At 42.2% G+C, this 17255-nt stretch overlaps 2 protein-coding genes and 1 pseudogene across 2 annotated transcripts in view; 1 reads left to right on the top strand and 2 right to left on the bottom strand.

Annotated features, from left to right (window-relative positions):
- Window positions 1-17255, top strand: part of SLC16A12 (solute carrier family 16 member 12) — a 79443-nt gene that overhangs the window by 54483 nt on the left and 7705 nt on the right. The window contains 4 exon segments of the mRNA XM_035708047.2: window positions 10902-11005; window positions 14453-14596; window positions 16388-16797; window positions 16799-16968. Of these exon segments, the coding sequence (XP_035563940.1) occupies window positions 10902-11005; window positions 14453-14596; window positions 16388-16797; window positions 16799-16968 (828 nt within the window).
- Window positions 454-1656, bottom strand: LOC112672033 (probable UDP-sugar transporter protein SLC35A4; annotated as a pseudogene).
- Window positions 2010-2409, bottom strand: LOC125753935 (SLC35A4 upstream open reading frame protein-like). The gene has a single exon (XM_049103515.1). The coding sequence runs from the start codon at window positions 2392-2394 to the stop codon at window positions 2083-2085; it is 312 nt and encodes a 103-aa protein (XP_048959472.1). The 5' UTR covers window positions 2395-2409; the 3' UTR covers window positions 2010-2082.

The following is a 17255-nucleotide window of genomic DNA, read 5'->3' as shown; positions in this document are numbered from 1 at the left end:
AGAAGCGGGATATTTGTTTTTGCTACAATAAGAGTTGGTTGATTATGTATCATTAAAACTATAGATTTGTTTAAAATAATACGATTGGTATTGAAGCTGATTTTTTTCTTCTTTTTTTTTTTCATAGTCAATTGCAGGAACAACCTGCACCCCAGAACACTTTATTAAGACCTTATTGCTTACATAGTTAGAGACACAGATTGAGTTATGCCAAATTTCCCTGTGCCTGGTTCCAGGTTACTCTGTGTAGAGCTTCCCTAAACTATTGAGAGCTAGGACACTGCTAGGCAGGGGCAGGACCCACAGTGAGAAGAATGGTACCTCCTAGGAGTTGTAGAGGGGGCAGTGGGCTTTGAGAAGGCCCTTGGAGTGAGCAGAGAGATCAGGAATATAGCCTTAAGCCAGGGCCTAGGGGCAACATTCCCTGAGATGAGTCAAGCTCCAGCACTCGCTGGAGTTTCCAGAACAAAGCTGGGTGGATTTGGAGAGCAGCACTGTGAAGGGAGCAGGGGGCATTGTCTCCAGGTGCTGCTGGAGACTCTCCAGGGTTACTCTCCTGGAGTAACCCTTCATTCACTCACTTCCAGAGACTAACCTGGCTGCTCTCACTTCCCCACCTTTTGTCACAAGGCATTTGTTACAGGGCTGGCTGCTGAGGAAAAGGTCAGGAGGCCTGGGAGGTGGCTCTGATGGTGGCCAGTCTTCAGGGTCAGGAGTCCAGGTGAAGGTGGTCAGGGGCTAGCGGCTGCCATAATACAGGTGCACAGCCAGACCAATGAGCAGTGTGGCCAGGAAGAAGGCAGCTGTGAGCTGTAGCCACAGCAGGGCTGCTGAGAACACGGCATTGACCACAGTGAGCAGGACACAACAAACAGGCGTGTGATGCTGCTGCCGTGCTTCATGACAGCTGACACGAGTAGTCCATTTACTGCCTGGCTCAGTACCACAAGCGCTGCCTATCCTGAGAAACCCTCCAGGAGGCCTGGGCCAGGGCCGCCACCTGCATGCAGACCTAGATTTAGGAGCATACCAAGTGTAGAGGAAGAGGTTCTGAAGTGCTAGGGGCAGCCACTGTCGCTTCATGAGCAGTTCTGTGTACACGGACGAGAGGCCTGAGATGAGGCAGTACAGGATGAGAAGCAGCAGTCCAGTGGAGTGATATGCAGGGGCATGGGGCCAGCAGCAACTGCTAATGCATAACAAGCCCCTGCCACCATCAGCAGCAGTGGTGCTAAGCCCTGACGTGCAGAGAGGCGGTGCCGGAGACAGAGGCAGTAGAACAGGGCCATGCTTCCAATCTTGAGATTGCTCAGCACCTGGTAGGTGCTGGGGTCCATATAATGTTGAAGATAGATCACTAGGTTGTTGTTAGCTCCATAGAGTAGGGCTGATAGTGCAAATGGGGCAGCCTGGCACCATGGTGGGGCCTCCTGGGGCCATGCCTGCCAGCCCACCAAGAGGGAGAAGGCGCACAACAGTAGCTTGGTCAACTCGGTCAGCCAAGGAGGGCCGGAAAGGCACTTTGCCATTCACATGGCACAGTGCCAGCAGTGGGGCATGGGCACCATACATGGCAGTGGATAAGAGTAGCATCAGGGTACAGCGGGCCTGCCTGGGATGACCCAGGCCTGGCATACCCCCATCCTCTACACTCATGCCCAAACCAGACCCTGGGCGGCCTGTGTAGCTAGCAAGGGGGCAGTGGGAATTGTATCAAGTTTGGGGAAAATCAGTATGGAGCCAGCTCCCCGGAGGGAGGAGCTGTGGTACATTGCTAAAGAGTATACTGAGAATCAGAGTCAGCAGCAAACTCCACAGTCAGGGATGGAAAAGAAAGGGGCTGGTGGCTCTAGAAGCCACAGTTTTGGGGTCAGTCCCATGGGGTTAAGGAAGGGCATCCAAACTGCTGGCTGATAAGCCACTGTTTACCCTCTGTAGGAAGGAAAGCAAGGATGAAGGCTGTGGGGAAGTTGGAGGTAGCAAAAGGGTGATAGGTTGGGAAGCAAATACGGTGTCTGTGGTTGAAAGGCCTCTACCTGCGGGCCAGAGGTGTTCATCCTTTCTCCCCCATGGGATCCAGAGCTAGTCAGGCCCCTTTCGCAATGACCGAAGATAGTCCCTCAATGTCTTCTCCACACTGGGCATGGCATATGCCTGAGCCGCGTAGATGCCAGTGAAGGTACCCACAGCAAAGCCCAATACTGCTGATGCCCTCAGTTTGGCCACCACATAGCCGGCTAAGAAGTCCTTGAGGAATGGGGAAGACAAGAGCAAGCCATCCTGGCTCATACCACTGCTGACTTCTTCTCTCACACGCTGCTGCAGGCATTCCAGATGGTTCTTGAGAAATGCCAGGTCCTTAAGCTTGGGTGGAGAATCCTTGTCATCTGCCATCTTCCCCGGCTAACTTGTTCTGATTTTTTTCTTCTATCTGTATCATGGATCTTGTGTGCTGGATGTGGGGAGTCATAATGTTAAAAAGGAATCTCTTGGTTCTTACATGTGTAAGCTTCCATCATTTCCATGATGGGAAAGTTCTGGAAGTGAGTTTAGGGCTTTATAAGGAGGGCTCAGGTTGATATATTTTGGGTAGTAGAGTCTTCATGACTCAGTTTAGGCAGAATAGGCTTATTTACCCCCATGTAATAGATTAGGACACTGGTGCTCAGAAAGGTTAAATGATTTACCTACAGTTTTGATCTGGTGGGACAAAACTGGACTGGATTGCTAATCTTTTTTTTAAATTATTATTTCTTGTGTATTTGCCATTGCACATGCACACATGATCCATTGACTCCTTCCAACACAAGTCAGGCACTTTCCTATCCTGTTATTTCTCATACATGCCCCATACTTTGGCCTGATCTTCCACATACACGTGTCCTCTCTTATTGCCTTTTCATTGTGAGAAGTGACTTTGCTTCGATCTTTGCCTTCAGTCTTTGCCTCTGCTCCAAGATGTAGGCACTTTGAGGAAGCTCTGTGGCCAGTTCCTTGTCCCATCGGATACTTTGCACCTTATCCTCTAGGATAGCATAGTCCTTCTAAACATAGGTTTTTAGAAAAATTGCCTTGGTGATGGAATCATTGTCTTAAGGTAGGCTACTTCCTAATATCCATAGGGTTGTCCTGTCAGTGATGAGAAGTCATGGTGCCAGGGGACAGTTGCTTCTAAATTATTTTTACAGAGGGTCTCTCCTCTCCTCATCCTGTTGGTAACCAGTCATAAGAATTGTTACCCCAATTTGTGTACAAACAACTACACATTAAGGTTGGGAGATGTGGATTCTTTGAGTGCTGCCCTCTGGAACTGTGAAAATAACTTGGGGTAAGGTGTCTGTAGAAAATGGAGGATTTATATCAAGGACACTGATATATTGTTGCTCTTTAATGCCATTTAGCATCTTGTGTGGCTTGTCTTGTTTGGCAGGACACTGAATCTCAGTTTTTTCTCAGTCACAGTGGATTTGCCAGTGGAACCCATGACTGTCACCAAAGGCTGAAGGTCTTGCATATATATATTTTAGGTTGTCCCCTTAAGTTATCAACGTCAACTTAACAGAAATCAGGTCCACTACTACATAACAATGCATTCATTGAGGACAAGGCTCTATCTAGGTGCTTCCCCAAACACAGATGTTGGCACACCACCCAGTGGGCTCAGGCACAAACCACTGAAATACAAATCAAAATGTTCTAAATATACATCAGGTAAAAACAGAGTGTAAAATAACACTGGTGAGAGAGGGGTTCATTCTGACCTTGGAAGTTCAGGGCAGGCTTTCTAGAGAAGTTGTCCCTGGAGTGAAGACTTGAAGAATGGGTAGAATTTGGCCAGGAAGAAATGGAGAGAGATGTTTCCAGCTGCATCAGGTCCATGCACTTCATCTGCTACTTGCTCTGTGGTAACGGTGGGCAGCCCCCATTCCTGAAGAGCTAAAAGTTTAGCCGGGAACTGGAAGAGGGTTGCGGCTGGTAGAAAAGACCTATTTATTATCAGAGGTTAATGGGAGAGGCTGAGAGGGGCATAGCTAAGCAGAATTAAGCTTAGAGGAGAAAAGTGTGAAGAGACAGCCAGCATTGGAACTCAATGTCATGAACAGGCAGCAGCCAAGAGGACTGGAGATAGGGCCAAGGAAAGCCACCGGAAGGATGATTTGTCAAGGCAGAGGGTCAGTTAAGTCTTTTTCTCCCATTTAAACTGTATACTTAAAAATTAAACCATATGGGGGCGTGGGGCCTGGGTGGCTCAGTTGGTTAAATGTCTGACTTCAGTTCAGGTCATGATCTTGGGATCTTGGGATGGAGCCCCACATCAGGCTCTAAGCTCAGCAGGGAGTTTGCTTGTCCCTCTCGCCCTTCCTCTTCTTCTCCCTGGGCTTTCTCTTTCTCACTCTCCCTCTTTCTAAAATAAATGAATAAATCTTAAAAAAAAATTAAACCATATATGCAGATGGTAAAAAATTTGGACAACAGAGATGCATATAATAGTCTTTTTTCCCTTACTTTCTGAATGCCAGTTTTACTGCCCAAAGTTAACCTTGTTGGGCAGCCCCGGTGGCCCAGGGGTTTAGCACCGCCTTCAGCCCAGGGTGTGATCCTGGGGACCGGGGATCAGGTCCCACGTTGGGCCCCCTGCATGGAGCCTACTCCTCCCTCTGCCTGTGTCTCTGCTTCTCTCTCTCTGTATCTGTTATGAATAAATAAATAAAATCTCTCTAAAAAAAAAAGTTAACCTTGTTCATAGTTTCTTTGGGCCTGTACAGAAAAATTTCAAGAACTTTATATCCATATATAAAGCATATTCTTTTCATATTATACACAGTGTTTTGAACTTTTTTTTGCTAAGTAATATCTCTTGGAAATACTTCTATACCAACACATACAGTTCTACCTCACTGAAAAATAACTGCTTAAAATTCCATCACAAGGATGCATACATAATTTAACATATTTTTATTGAAGGACTTTTGTTCCCTGGTTTTTGCTTTACAGATAATGCTACAATCATGACCTAGGCCACTTTAAAATCGTATTTCAGCTCCTGCCTTGTAACTAGTGATACTGCCTTACATGTAAAATTTATGTAAAGCTTAAAGTTCCCCAGGCTATTAAAGCCATCATTCTTATTTATTTTCCCTCTGTTTGTTAATGTGTATTGATTATTTTTTTTCCTTCAAGATAACCTTATTAGCAAACACATTCTCTATTTTAAGAATCATATTTCATTGTGAAATTACATGACATTCTATTTGTAAACTGACAGCTTGAGTTGCGGTTGACTTGAAAAGCAGTAGTTGATTTAAATGTTCAAGGAAAACCTCCAGCTATGAGACCTATTTTTCTCTCAACGTCTTCTGGATCCAAATTAAGTTAATTGCAGTAGATGTCTAAGTCCTGTGAAATTGAGGAGCTCTTTTAACAACAGCTGAATTCCTATAAATGATAGCTAATGTTAGCTGAGTACTTGCTCTGTGCTGGTTAACATTGTTGCAAGCACTTTTCATTCATTAAGTCATTTAATCCTTGAAACAACAGAGGTTGAATGATATATCCAAAGTCACGTTGTTATCCTGAAACCAACATTGCACTGTACGTTAACTAAGTAAAATTTAAGTAAAAATTAGAAGAAAATTATACAAATAATCCACATTTACTTTAATAAAAAATTAAAGAGCTGCAAAAACCAAAAATAAAACAAACTCACACAGTTAGTGAGTAGTAGTTCTTTTTACTACTAGGCTGCACTGTCTAGTGAATCACTTCCTGCATTGATGTAGTGGATAACTTCATCAACCAGAAGGAAGTCTTAACCAAATACCAGATGTTGTCAATATCCAGCTCTACAGAAGCCAAAGAAGAGTTTTATAGCAGAGTGATAAGGTGGAGATAGTAGGCACTTTGTCCCCTTGAGAGAATGTATCTTTGAGAATATTATTTCACACCAGATGACACTTGGGTGATACTTTGTTTCCTCATTCTTCAGAATAGAGCCTATCAACCATTGAAGGATGTAGGAGTTGTTTGCTACTGCAGCTGATTTCTAATACCTTACGACAGATCTAGTTGTGTTTATCAAACTGCTTATTTCGTAAATGAGGAAATTGAGACCCTGAAAGATAAAGCTTTATCAAAATTCTTACTCAGTGTGAGCCTCAGAGATCAGGACCCAGCTTTCCTGACATATCAGATGCACAAATTTTCCAAAGTACAGTAAAAATTACTTCTGGAGTGAGAAGCACATGTGTTCCCAATAACATTTGTTTTCTTTAAGGTCAAGCCTATGTTTAGAAACCATAAATCATTAAACTTTACCATTTGAAAAGTACTTTTCCCTTTTGAGAATAAATAAGTGATACAATATTCTTCCTGTTTTTTAAAAAAGATTTTATTTGTTTATTTATTTGACAGAGAGAGATGGAGAACAAGCAGGGGGAGTGGCAGAGAGAGGGAGAGGGAGAAGCAAGCTCCTCAATGAGCAGGGAGCCTGAGGGGCTCGATCCCAGGACCCTGGGAAAATGACCTGAGCCGAAAGCAGACGCTTAACAGACTGAGTCACCCAGGTGCCCCTATTCTTCCCATATTTTATGAAAGTCACAGCCAATCAGAAGCATACGTGTGGTTATTAAACTACCTCTGGCACACTGACTCACATGTTTAGATAAGAATGTCCGGTGTTATTTTTGAATTTTACATACCTAAAGCTTGACTGATATCACTAGTCAAGTCAGTTAAGAAAACCATCAAGCAGAAAACAAAACCATAAAGCAAGAAAACAAAAAGTCACAGAGACAAACATAGTCGTACAAATATTAAATCCTTCAGAATGATTTAGTGATGAGAGGGACTATGATTTACAATCCCAAAATGTCTTATCATCATCTGGGACCGTTTTTTCTTAGGCTTCTGCATTTCCCTCCTACGAATTCGTCTGTCAGCATATGCACTCAGATTCTTCATATCTCTACTGTACCTTGTCTAGCTACACGTTCCTGGGTAGCTATCATCTGGTCTTCGTCTTTCCTTTCCTTCATATATGTCCTTGAAGCTGCTACTCAGCCTTGCTTCCTCAGCTTCCAATCACTTCTTTACTCATGCTAATCACTTCTTCCTTCAATACCTTGAACCTTGGACAATATTTAATGAGCACCCACTACATGAAAGGTAGTGTACTAGATATTTGGGATTAAGTGCAAGATAAGACAGATATGGCCTTTGCTGTCACAGGGCAACAGTCTGGTGGAGAGTACACACAAAGGCGAAGGGAATTGCTATAAGCCTGTAATGTGGTTAAGTGTCCTGCATGTCATGTAAACATTTAAGAGAGGTGTCAAACCCAGATTCAGGTAGTTAGGGAAAGCCTTCCTGGAGGAGTTGACTGTTATCTTGAGAATAAAAGGATGAGGCAAGCTGAGAGAGAATCCTAGAAAGGAAGAAAAATCTTTGATGTTCAGAGGTGTGAAACAGTACGGGTGGTGTGTTGAGAGTAATGGAAAGCAGTTCCATCGGTGTGAAGTGCAGAATGCATTTCGGGGTAGGGGACAGGGGTCGGGGGTACACACTGAGAAGGGCCAGTCATGTAGGTCTCAGAAGTTGTGTTAAAAGGTTTGAAGTATCAGGATACATTTCACGTCCTAGTAAAGTTACTCTGACCATTGTATGTAAAATGTAGCCAAGGCAACCGTGTGAGTTTGGGGAGAACAGTTAGGAGGGTTTGGGCTGTAGTCCAGGGGAGAGGCATTGGCATGAATTATGAATGATAAGGGGAATGCAGAGATGTGGAGGCATTTGGGAGATAGGTATAAGGTAGAATAAGTAAAATTTGACCATAGATTAGACTCTCAACCAGGCTGATTTTGGTCTTCAAGGGGCACTTGGCAATGTTGGGAGACATTTAGGGTAGAGGCCAGGGATGGTGCTAAACATTGTATGATGCACAGGACAACATGACCAAAATGTTAGTAGTACTTGGGTTGAGAAACCTGGGCTAAGGATAACTTAACTATTTTGATAATGAGGCTAAATCCAAGGGGTGCCAGAGTGGCTCAGTTGGTTGAGCTTCCAACTCTTGATTTTGGCTCAGGTCATGATGTTGGGGTTGTGGAATTGAGTCCTGTGTCGGGCTCTATGCTCTGAACAGAGTCTGCTTGGGATTCTCTCTCTCTCTCTCTCTCTCTCTGCCTCTTCCCCAGCTCACACACATGCTATCTCTCTTCCTCTCTCTAGATAAATAAATAAAATATTTTTTTAAAAAATGAGGCTGTATCCAAGAAGTTATTTTTCTCTTAAATTGAAGGCCTTGTGATTAGGAGAAAATAATAGACTTTTTAATGATGGTCAAACAATCTTTGAGATGTTAAGAAACATGGGGCTCCTGGGTGACTCAGTCAGTTAAGCGTCTGACTTGATTTTTGGATCAGGTCATGATTTCAGGGTCATGGAAACAACCCCCACATCAGGCTCTGCACATCAGGCTCTGCACTCAGCAGTCTGTTTGAGATTCTTTCCCTCTCCCTCTGCTCTCTCCCTCCAGTTGTGCAAACACTTTCTCCCTCAAATACGTCTTTTACCAAAAGATACTAAGAAACATCACAGAGGTTTTTTTGTTGCTGTTGCACTGAATTAAAACTAGCTTAAGGCTGTTGCAGTTAATTCATGCTTTTAAAAAAGCTCTGCAATATTTTAATTAAATTCAAATTCATGGGACGCCCGGGTGGCTCAGCAGTTTAGCGCCGCCTTCAGCCCAGGGCATGATCCTGGAGTCCGGGGATCGAGTCCCACATCAGGCTTCCTGGATGGAGCCTCCTTCTCTCTCTGCCTATCTCTGCCTCTTTCTCTGTGTCTCTCCTGAATAAATAAATAAAATATTAAAAAAAAAGAAATTCATATCATCAGCCCAGTAGTTTATGTCACTGTTCTCCATAACATTACCTATGACTGTGTTGCGGTACTTCAAACTCTGATACAATGATTAATCTAGCATCAGATCTAGTGCAGTATGTTGTCTGGCTTCTTAAATCAGTGGATGCAGAAGTGCCACTTTTCATATCCTGTGACAGAGAGAATTACCTAGGGTGCTCAGTGCGGGGAACAAGAGCAAGACTGTGGTGAACACAGTGGAGTGTCACTCAGGCTCAGCCATGGTGGATCCATCAGCAGAGGACCTGCAGCTGTCAGCGTCCATGGGCTCCCTCCCCCACAGGTGGCCACCTCCCCCAATAGCAGGAGCACACCCTGCCAGGGGCGCCCGCCCACATACAGGGATGGATTGAGGGAGGCGCACAAAGGGTCACCAGCATCCTCAGTTCTTTGTGTTCCTTAGAACACCATTACCTTCTTTCTGTATTTGAAGTAAATTTTGGTTTGAAAAAAGCATGGCCTCTCTACCTCCATACTTGCTCAGTTGTAGATGTAGCTTACCTTGTGCTCACTCTGCATCTTACCAGACTCCCACACATTGTGAGTCTACCAGAGTTTGTGTCTCTAATACTACATCTGTCAAGGGAAAGGCAAAGAATCGAAGCACATTGTATGTGTGTCTCCTCTGCTTGTGTGCGTGCCCCATTGTTCCTTTCGACTTCACTTACAAAAGACAAATTCAAAGATAAAATTGTTAGGAATTTTAAGACTGTGTGACAGCTGAAATTCTGTGCTTCTGAGTACCAAATTCTGGGCAGTTGCAGAGGATGCATGCTGGTAAAGCTAGACTTGCCTAACATAATCACTCTGGTTATACCTGATTCTCTTCCTTTTTCTTTTTCTGCATCACCCACCTTCATATCCAGCAGCAACTGGAGAGGGGAGGAGTGAAATAGCAGGTTACCATGGGCTGCGGAAGCATGAGTCAGACTGTAGCCCTCTGGAAAGACACTGACAACCTCCTGTCTCATCCCCATCAGGGCCTGATTCACTCTTGCTGTCCCGGAGTACTGAAAGCTCCTGCCCTGAGTTAGGAAACTTGCTAATCTGTATGATGTTCATTTCAAATTGTACAGTGATACAAACTATTGCTCGTGAATCACTTAGGTCTTTTTTCCCTAAGTAATTAACAATTTTCAACATAAAGTTTCTCTTCTCTATTTCTCTCTCTCTCTCTCTCTCGATCATTTATAATCTCACCATTCAAGTATTTTCAATTTATATACTTTGGCATTTTTCTATTTATATGAACTCTGGGTTGTTTTTTTTTAAATCAAAACAAGCCTTATTATATAAAGTACTTTGTAACTTACTTTTTTACTTAACATTGCATTGTGGATTTATTCTCAAATTAATAAATATATATCAAATCATCCTTTTTAACACCTAAAAATATTTTATTGATAATTCAAAATGTATTTATCCAGGCTCCTTATTGATGGGTAAACAGATTCATTATGATATTTGGCTGTTATAAATAGTTCTCCAGAATATATCCTTTCATGTGTATCTACTATTGCTATTATTATCATCATTTGATTATTACCTTTTTAAAACCTGGAACTGAAATTGCCTGGTGATGTATCTTAATTGTCAAATTTTAATTGGTGTAACAACCTCTTAGAAGTTACAGATGTTAGTGAAATATTAAAATAAATATGAACTCATGTTTCTGACCTGCCATCTTTTCCATAAAACCTTCCCTACAGCAGTCATCCTCATACCCACTTGGCTTCAGCAGCCCTTCCAGTGGATAAATATTTGTTTTATCCTTTAAATGGCCCAATAGCTTCTGACATCCCACTTACTATGGTCCAACAATGTACCCCTGAAAACCAGTTAAAGCCTATGGAGATTCAAACAGCTGAACCAGAATTTCAAGCTGTGGTTTAGATCCATGTTCATTCATTCAAATAATAATAATAATAATAATAATAATAATAATAATAATAATAATAAAATGCTTGCACTGTATTTTTCAGATGTATTTCAATTTTTTTTGTGGAGTTCCAGTCGTACTTCACTCAGGATTATGCACAAACAGCTTGGATCCATTCCATTGTAGATTGTGTGACCATGCTCTGTGGTGAGTATTACTTACCAGGGATAAATAGTTACTGGATAATCTTGAACTATACACAACAATGGTCTTCTACTGCTTTTGTTTATCCATTTTTTTCTGAAGAGCAGATCTTTGCTAAAAATTGGCTAAGACTATGTAAGAAGAAAAGACCAATCCTACTTTCAGCCAAACCCAACCAGATATGCTCTTGGAATTAATGATGTTGGCTGAGGGCAGGTGGAATAGGTAGTTAATACTCTGAAAAAGATACATATTATTTGGTTCTCCCATAATGAGATAGGATGCTGGGCATCACAGGACTCCTCCTGATTTGGGAAACAGGTAACCATACAGTACATGCAGGGCTTCTCTCTTTTAAATGCTATGGTCGCCTCATTCTCCAGGCATGTAAGCAGTCATTGGATAGCACTCTGAGCCATTTCTATACAATCTCCTTAAACAAGTGCCAACAATATGTGCATCACATCTCAAGTCTTGTTTTCACTCTGTTCCCTTCCCAGAGGTTCAAAATTTGGCTCATGGATTTCATTTTTCATGCATAAATCTTCATTCTTAGAAAAAGTATGAGGGAAGGATAGGAGAGTGTAGTCATGAGATAAGCACACTCACCATGGCTATAATTTCATTCAAAGAACCCCAAGGGTACAAAGTATATAGAGTATTCTCAAAATTTGTGGAATCTCTCAATCCATCATATAATTGAGAAAAACTAACCTTGAGATTTTTCTTTTTGAACTTTTTTTTTTTCTTTTTGAACATTTTAAACTGAAGTTACTAATATCTTAGAGAGTTTCTGAGATTTGGTCAAATTGAAATGATCTGTTTGGATTTTATTTAATTATTTATTTCCATTTAATTATTTTTTTAGATGAATCCTTAGTATTAAAAAAAAAACTACTTATCTCTTCAAGCCATGTTTTGGTGGCAAAAGCGAAGTACCATATTATTCAATAACTTGTAAATAACCTCAACTAACTTTATTCTAGATACTGATTCATATTATTTTTAGAAAAAAATGTACATACTCAGGAATCAATTGAATTGTGCTGAAATGTATTTCCTTTGTTGGGAGGAATTTGAAAGCAGTTTTAGCGAGTTTCATGAGAAGGCTGAGTTGACTCTGTCTCCTGATAACACTGGAAGGTCTTATGGGATCAAAAATAGCTTCATGTTCACTAATCTATTTTTTTAAAACCAATAAGACAATCACTTTGTTTTCAGGGTCACATTATTAGTCACAGCCTTTGTATGAGCATGCTGAGTGAGCCATGTTTATCTTTCTCAGAGGACACAGGTGACTCATTTCCCTCACTGTTACCTTCTGGAGAATATTTGTAATCCCCAGAAGAGGAATAAATGGCCTTCGGTGACCAACATGATCACGGTGACTGTGTGATAAAGCAGGGTCATGTTAGATGTTGCATTTTTAAATTCAAAGACTTGAGGCCATGCAAGGACTTCAGGCCTGCTGTATCTAATTACCATGCGCCCACTTGCTCGCTCACCTGGCAACATTAGTTAAGTTCAGGAGATGGACAAGAGGCTGCAGAGTCATATATAGGACACTCACTAGGGGCATTGTGCCCTATGATAAACAGAGAAGTAAACATTTTTCACTGAGTTTGGTCGAAATTTTCTCACTTGCTGATAGCCATAGCAGCAGCCTGGAGAATTAGATATATTCTCAGGAGGTTTGCTCCTTCCTGTGTTTGAGAGGTTGTATATACAGCCAGCCACTGTTTTAACTAGACAGGAGACATCAAGCTGATGACTGGTTCCATCACGTACATTTTTGGTTTTGTTTTTGTTTCGTTTATTTTTTTTTATTGGAGTTTGATTTGCCAACATATAGTATAACACTCAGTGCTCAGCCTGTTACGTGGCCCTTCAGTGCCCATCACCCAGTCACCTAATCCCCCCACCCACCTCCCTTTCCACTACCCCTTGTTCGTTTCCCAGAGTTAGGAGTCTCTCATGTTCTATCACCCCCTCTGATTTTTTTCCCACTCATTTTCTCTCCTTTCCCCTATAATCCCTTTCACTATTTTATATATTCCTCATATAAGTGAAACCATATAATGTTTGTCCTTCTCCAATTGACTTACTTCACTCAGCATAATACCTTTCAGTTCTTTCCATGTCTAAGCAAATGGTGGGTATTCGTCGTTTCTAATGGCTGAGGAATATTCCATTGTATACATAGACCACATCTTCTTTATCCATTCATCTTTCGATGGGCATCAAAAATGTCCATCAGTTTGGCTATTGTGGACGTTACTGCTATCAACATCGGGGTGCAAGTGTCCCGGCGTTTCACTGCATCTGTATCTTTGGGGTAAATCCCCAACAGTGCAATTGCTGGGTCATAGGGCAGGTCTATTTTTAACTCTTTGAGGAACCTCCACACAGTTTTCCAGAGTGGCTGCACCAGTTCACATTCCCACCAACAGTGCAAGAGGGTTCCCCTTTCTCCACATCCTCTCCCACATTTGTTGTTTCCTGCCTTGTTAATTTTCCCCATTCTCACTGGTGTGAGGTGGTATCTCATTGTGGTTTTCATGTGTATTTCCCTGATAGCAAGTATCACATACATTTTTGAATCAGGCCCCAGGTGCAGCCTGATCAATATGAAGTTATACTCCACAAATACCCAGAGAACTTGCTCTTCTGATCTTGTTACTAGGAGTACTGGGATCAGTATGAGTTGTTCCATAGAAAGAATCCACATGCTTTCCCCACCCATCTCCCTAGCCATCAGTCTGGGAGGCCCAAGGAGACAGAGTTAAAAGGGTGAAATGACCCTGCACTTGGTGTCGGGTGCCCTGAGCTGTACTTCTTGGTGATCCTGGACATGTCATATTCCCCCAAACTTCAATTTCTCCTCAGTCACTTTCCACTTTATTTGATACTCTATAACCTGGAAGTCGGCACAATTCTGACACAAATAGAGTGAGGCCCACCAAAATGTCACCATGGACGTGAAGCGTTTGTTTTGATTTCTCATCCACAGGGTTTCCTAGAGCCTGAAAACAGTACCAGATTGTGAAATTTGTCTGTGGGCTTTTCCTGGCCTTTCCTGCCTAATGCTGCTGGCCACACGGTGTTGCTCATTTTCTTCCTCACCAGCTAATGGTCATAATTATTGCTAATGGTACATGATTAATACTATATGAAACATATAAAGCCCTGAGATGATAGAATGGAGAAGTGGAAGGGCTACTGAAATGCAAGTCAGCAGACTCGACCCTATGTCTAGCTTTGCTACAGGTTCTCTGTGTGACCAGGGACAAGTCGTTTCCTCTCTCTTCAGTTTCCAAATCTGTAGAATGAGTAGGATGGGCTTGATGCTATAAAGGTCCATCATTCTTGGCTTAGCCAATACAACACCAGAGCCTTTTCACAGTGCCATCAAGGCTTTTCTGTTGAACCTATTTATTATTGTTTTTGAAGCTCCACTTGGGAGTGTTGTCAGTAACCATTTATCCTGTCAAGTGGGAATCATGCTGGGTGGCTTGCTTGCATCTACTGGTCTCATCCTGGGCTCATTTGCCACCAGTCTGAAGCATCTCTACCTCACTCTGGGAGTTCTAACAGGTAAGGGCACTTTGTACCACTTTGTCTCACCCCTCCCCATTCAGGTATTGTCAAGCACATCAACAGAACCATAATCCATAAAATATTCATCTTGTTAGATGCATAATTTAGCTGATCTCTCTTCTGCCCACCTACCTATCAGTTAAAAGAGCTAGAAATGCAATTGATTGTACTACTGTAATGAAAATGTATCACCACTTGAATTCAGCCATATGATAGAAGTAACTGCTGGCCTCCCCTCTGGCAATAGTGTATGGCTGCGATTCTGTATCAGAAGCAATGAGATATTAGCCAGCATAACATAAATTTTCAGCAGTGATCTTTCTCCCAACATCTTTGCTAAGACATAAAAATACTGCCTGTGGTCAACCTGAGTTGCCCCTGCTTTATAGTGAAGATCATTGTCTAGTAAATGGGAGTTTAATTTTTAAAAAAAGCCCCTTATTGTGAATATTCTTATATTATACATTCTCTCTCAATGTTATGGAAGTATACTTTAGAGAATTATAGGGAACCCTGTAGGAAGAGAAGTCACCTATGTACATTCCATAAATCACACCTAAGGAGGCTACTTAGCATCAAGGTGGGATTGGTTGGTAGCACTGGAGTGGCAATTTGCCCCATCACTCAGAGGGATGTGTAGTAGCACTCATAGTCTGGGTACTGTGCATAGGGTTAGCATGATCTGGCCAATAAAGGACATAATCTCATAGTGATTTTATAAATCTAGCTCTGTCAGCTAAAAAAAAAAAAAAAAAAAAAAAGGTATCTGTCCTATGTCACCCAAAGGGCCCACCTGCTAGGGTGTCTAGTCATTTCAGTTTCCCGAGGAGCATCCTGGTCTTAGCACCGAAAATCTCACATCCGGGAAACCCATCAGTCCAGGCAAATCAGGATCATTGGTCACCCTGCAGTACAGATGGAAACAGGAGCTGATGGTGGTTCTGTTTTTCCATTTAGATGCCATGAATTCCAGGTTTTACACCCTTCAGATTTTCTTGACTTAACAGGAATAAGAGCTGAAAATTTTTAAGAGGCTTTCTGCTGACTTTAAGAAATATTTTCAGGTTATATGTTCACATATAAAGTTGACATAAAGTTTCCCAATTATGTGAAATTGCTCTGGAACTTTCATGGGATCATGTATGCTATTTAAATCCAAATTCCAGGGTGGTCCAGATTATCCGAGTTCTGTTTTCTTTCTTTTCCTCTTTTTTTTTTTTTTAAAGATTTTATTTATTTATTCATGAGAAACACAGAGAGAGGCATAGACATAGGCAGAGGGAGAAGCAGGCTCCCCCTGGGGAGCCTGATGGGGGACTCAATCCCAGGACCCCAGAATCACCCGCCGAGCCAAAGGCAGGTGCTCAACCACTGAGCCACCCAGGTGCCCGCAGAGTTGTGTTTTCATGGGCAGTGAAGAGTTGAGGTAATTCTCTGGATAATTTATGATAAAAAGAGTGTTAATGGGGAGAATAAGTTGGTTAGGTCAGCATTATCCTGATTTTCTTGTTAATTCAAATTCAGTTTGTGTAATAGTTTCTAAGTTCTACATTTCATTTTAAGAAGTCCTATTTTTTAAGATTTTCTTCCCAAGGGGAAAGTCATACATATACTGTACTCTCCAAACTGGGTGACCGGTGGGGAAGACAGCTTCAGCTTGGTGAGGAAATAGTTTTAAAAGGCTTTGACAAAAGGCCAGATTCTCCTTTATCCAAATAAATGTATTCTGAGAGGTTTTCTTTCATTGGCTGTTGATGGTAGCACTCATAGACCTCTCTCTCTCTTTAGGTCTTGGATTTGCGCTGTGTTACTCTCCAGCTATTGCCATGGTTGGCAAGTATTTCAGCAGACGGAAAGCTCTCGCTTATGGGATTGCCATGTCGGGAAGTGGCATTGGCACCTTCATATTGGCTCCTGTGGTTCAACTCCTTATTGAACAGTTTTCCTGGCGGGGAGCATTACTCATTCTTGGGGGCTTCGTTTTGAATCTCTGTGTTTGCGGTGCCTTGATGCGGCCTATTACTCTGAAAGAAGACCAGACAACTCCAGAGCAGAATCACGTCTGTAGAACAGAGAAACAAGACTTTAAGCGAGTATCTCTCTGCTCCACTTGGACTAAAAAATGGGGGCAGACCTGCCTTTGTTGCTCTTTGCAGCAGGAATACAGTTTTTTACTGATGTCAGACTTTGTCGTGTTAGGCCATCTCTGTTCTGTTTATGGCTTACGGCTGCAGTCCTCTCTTCGTGTACTTGGTACCTTATGCTCTGAGTGTCGGAGTGAGTCACCAGCAAGCTGCTTTCCTTATGTCCATACTTGGGGTGATTGACATTGTTGGCAATATCACATTTGGATGGCTAACTGACAGAAGGTAAAAGTCATTGAAACCACACTTGGTTCCCTACCAGGGGACTTTTGAGTTTTGATTTCCCCTCGTCCTCTTACCCTGTAGAAAACCTGTGTCTGAATCCTGTTTTCAATTCAATTGCTGGTTTTTCTAGTGAGAGGTTGGCAAACTTTTCCTAAAAAGGGATAGCTAGTAAACATTTTTGGCTCTGTGGGTCATATGATCACAATTATTCAACTCTGCTGTTGCAGCGCAAACCAGCTGTAGACAATATGGGAACAAATGGCCATGTGCCAGTGGACTTATGGATA

This window comes from Canis lupus, chromosome 28 (assembly GCF_003254725.2).
Source record: "Canis lupus dingo isolate Sandy chromosome 28, ASM325472v2, whole genome shotgun sequence".
Taxonomy (NCBI): Eukaryota; Metazoa; Chordata; class Mammalia; order Carnivora; family Canidae; genus Canis; species Canis lupus.
Note: the sequence above shows the minus strand (reverse complement) of the source record. Positions and strands in the feature narration are given on the sequence as shown.

Bases quoted from the DNA above. Each gene is read 5' to 3' on its own strand.
- LOC125753935 (XM_049103515.1), bottom strand. From the start codon at position 2,394: ATGGCAGATGACAAGGATTCTCCACCCAAGCTTAAGGACCTGGCATTT.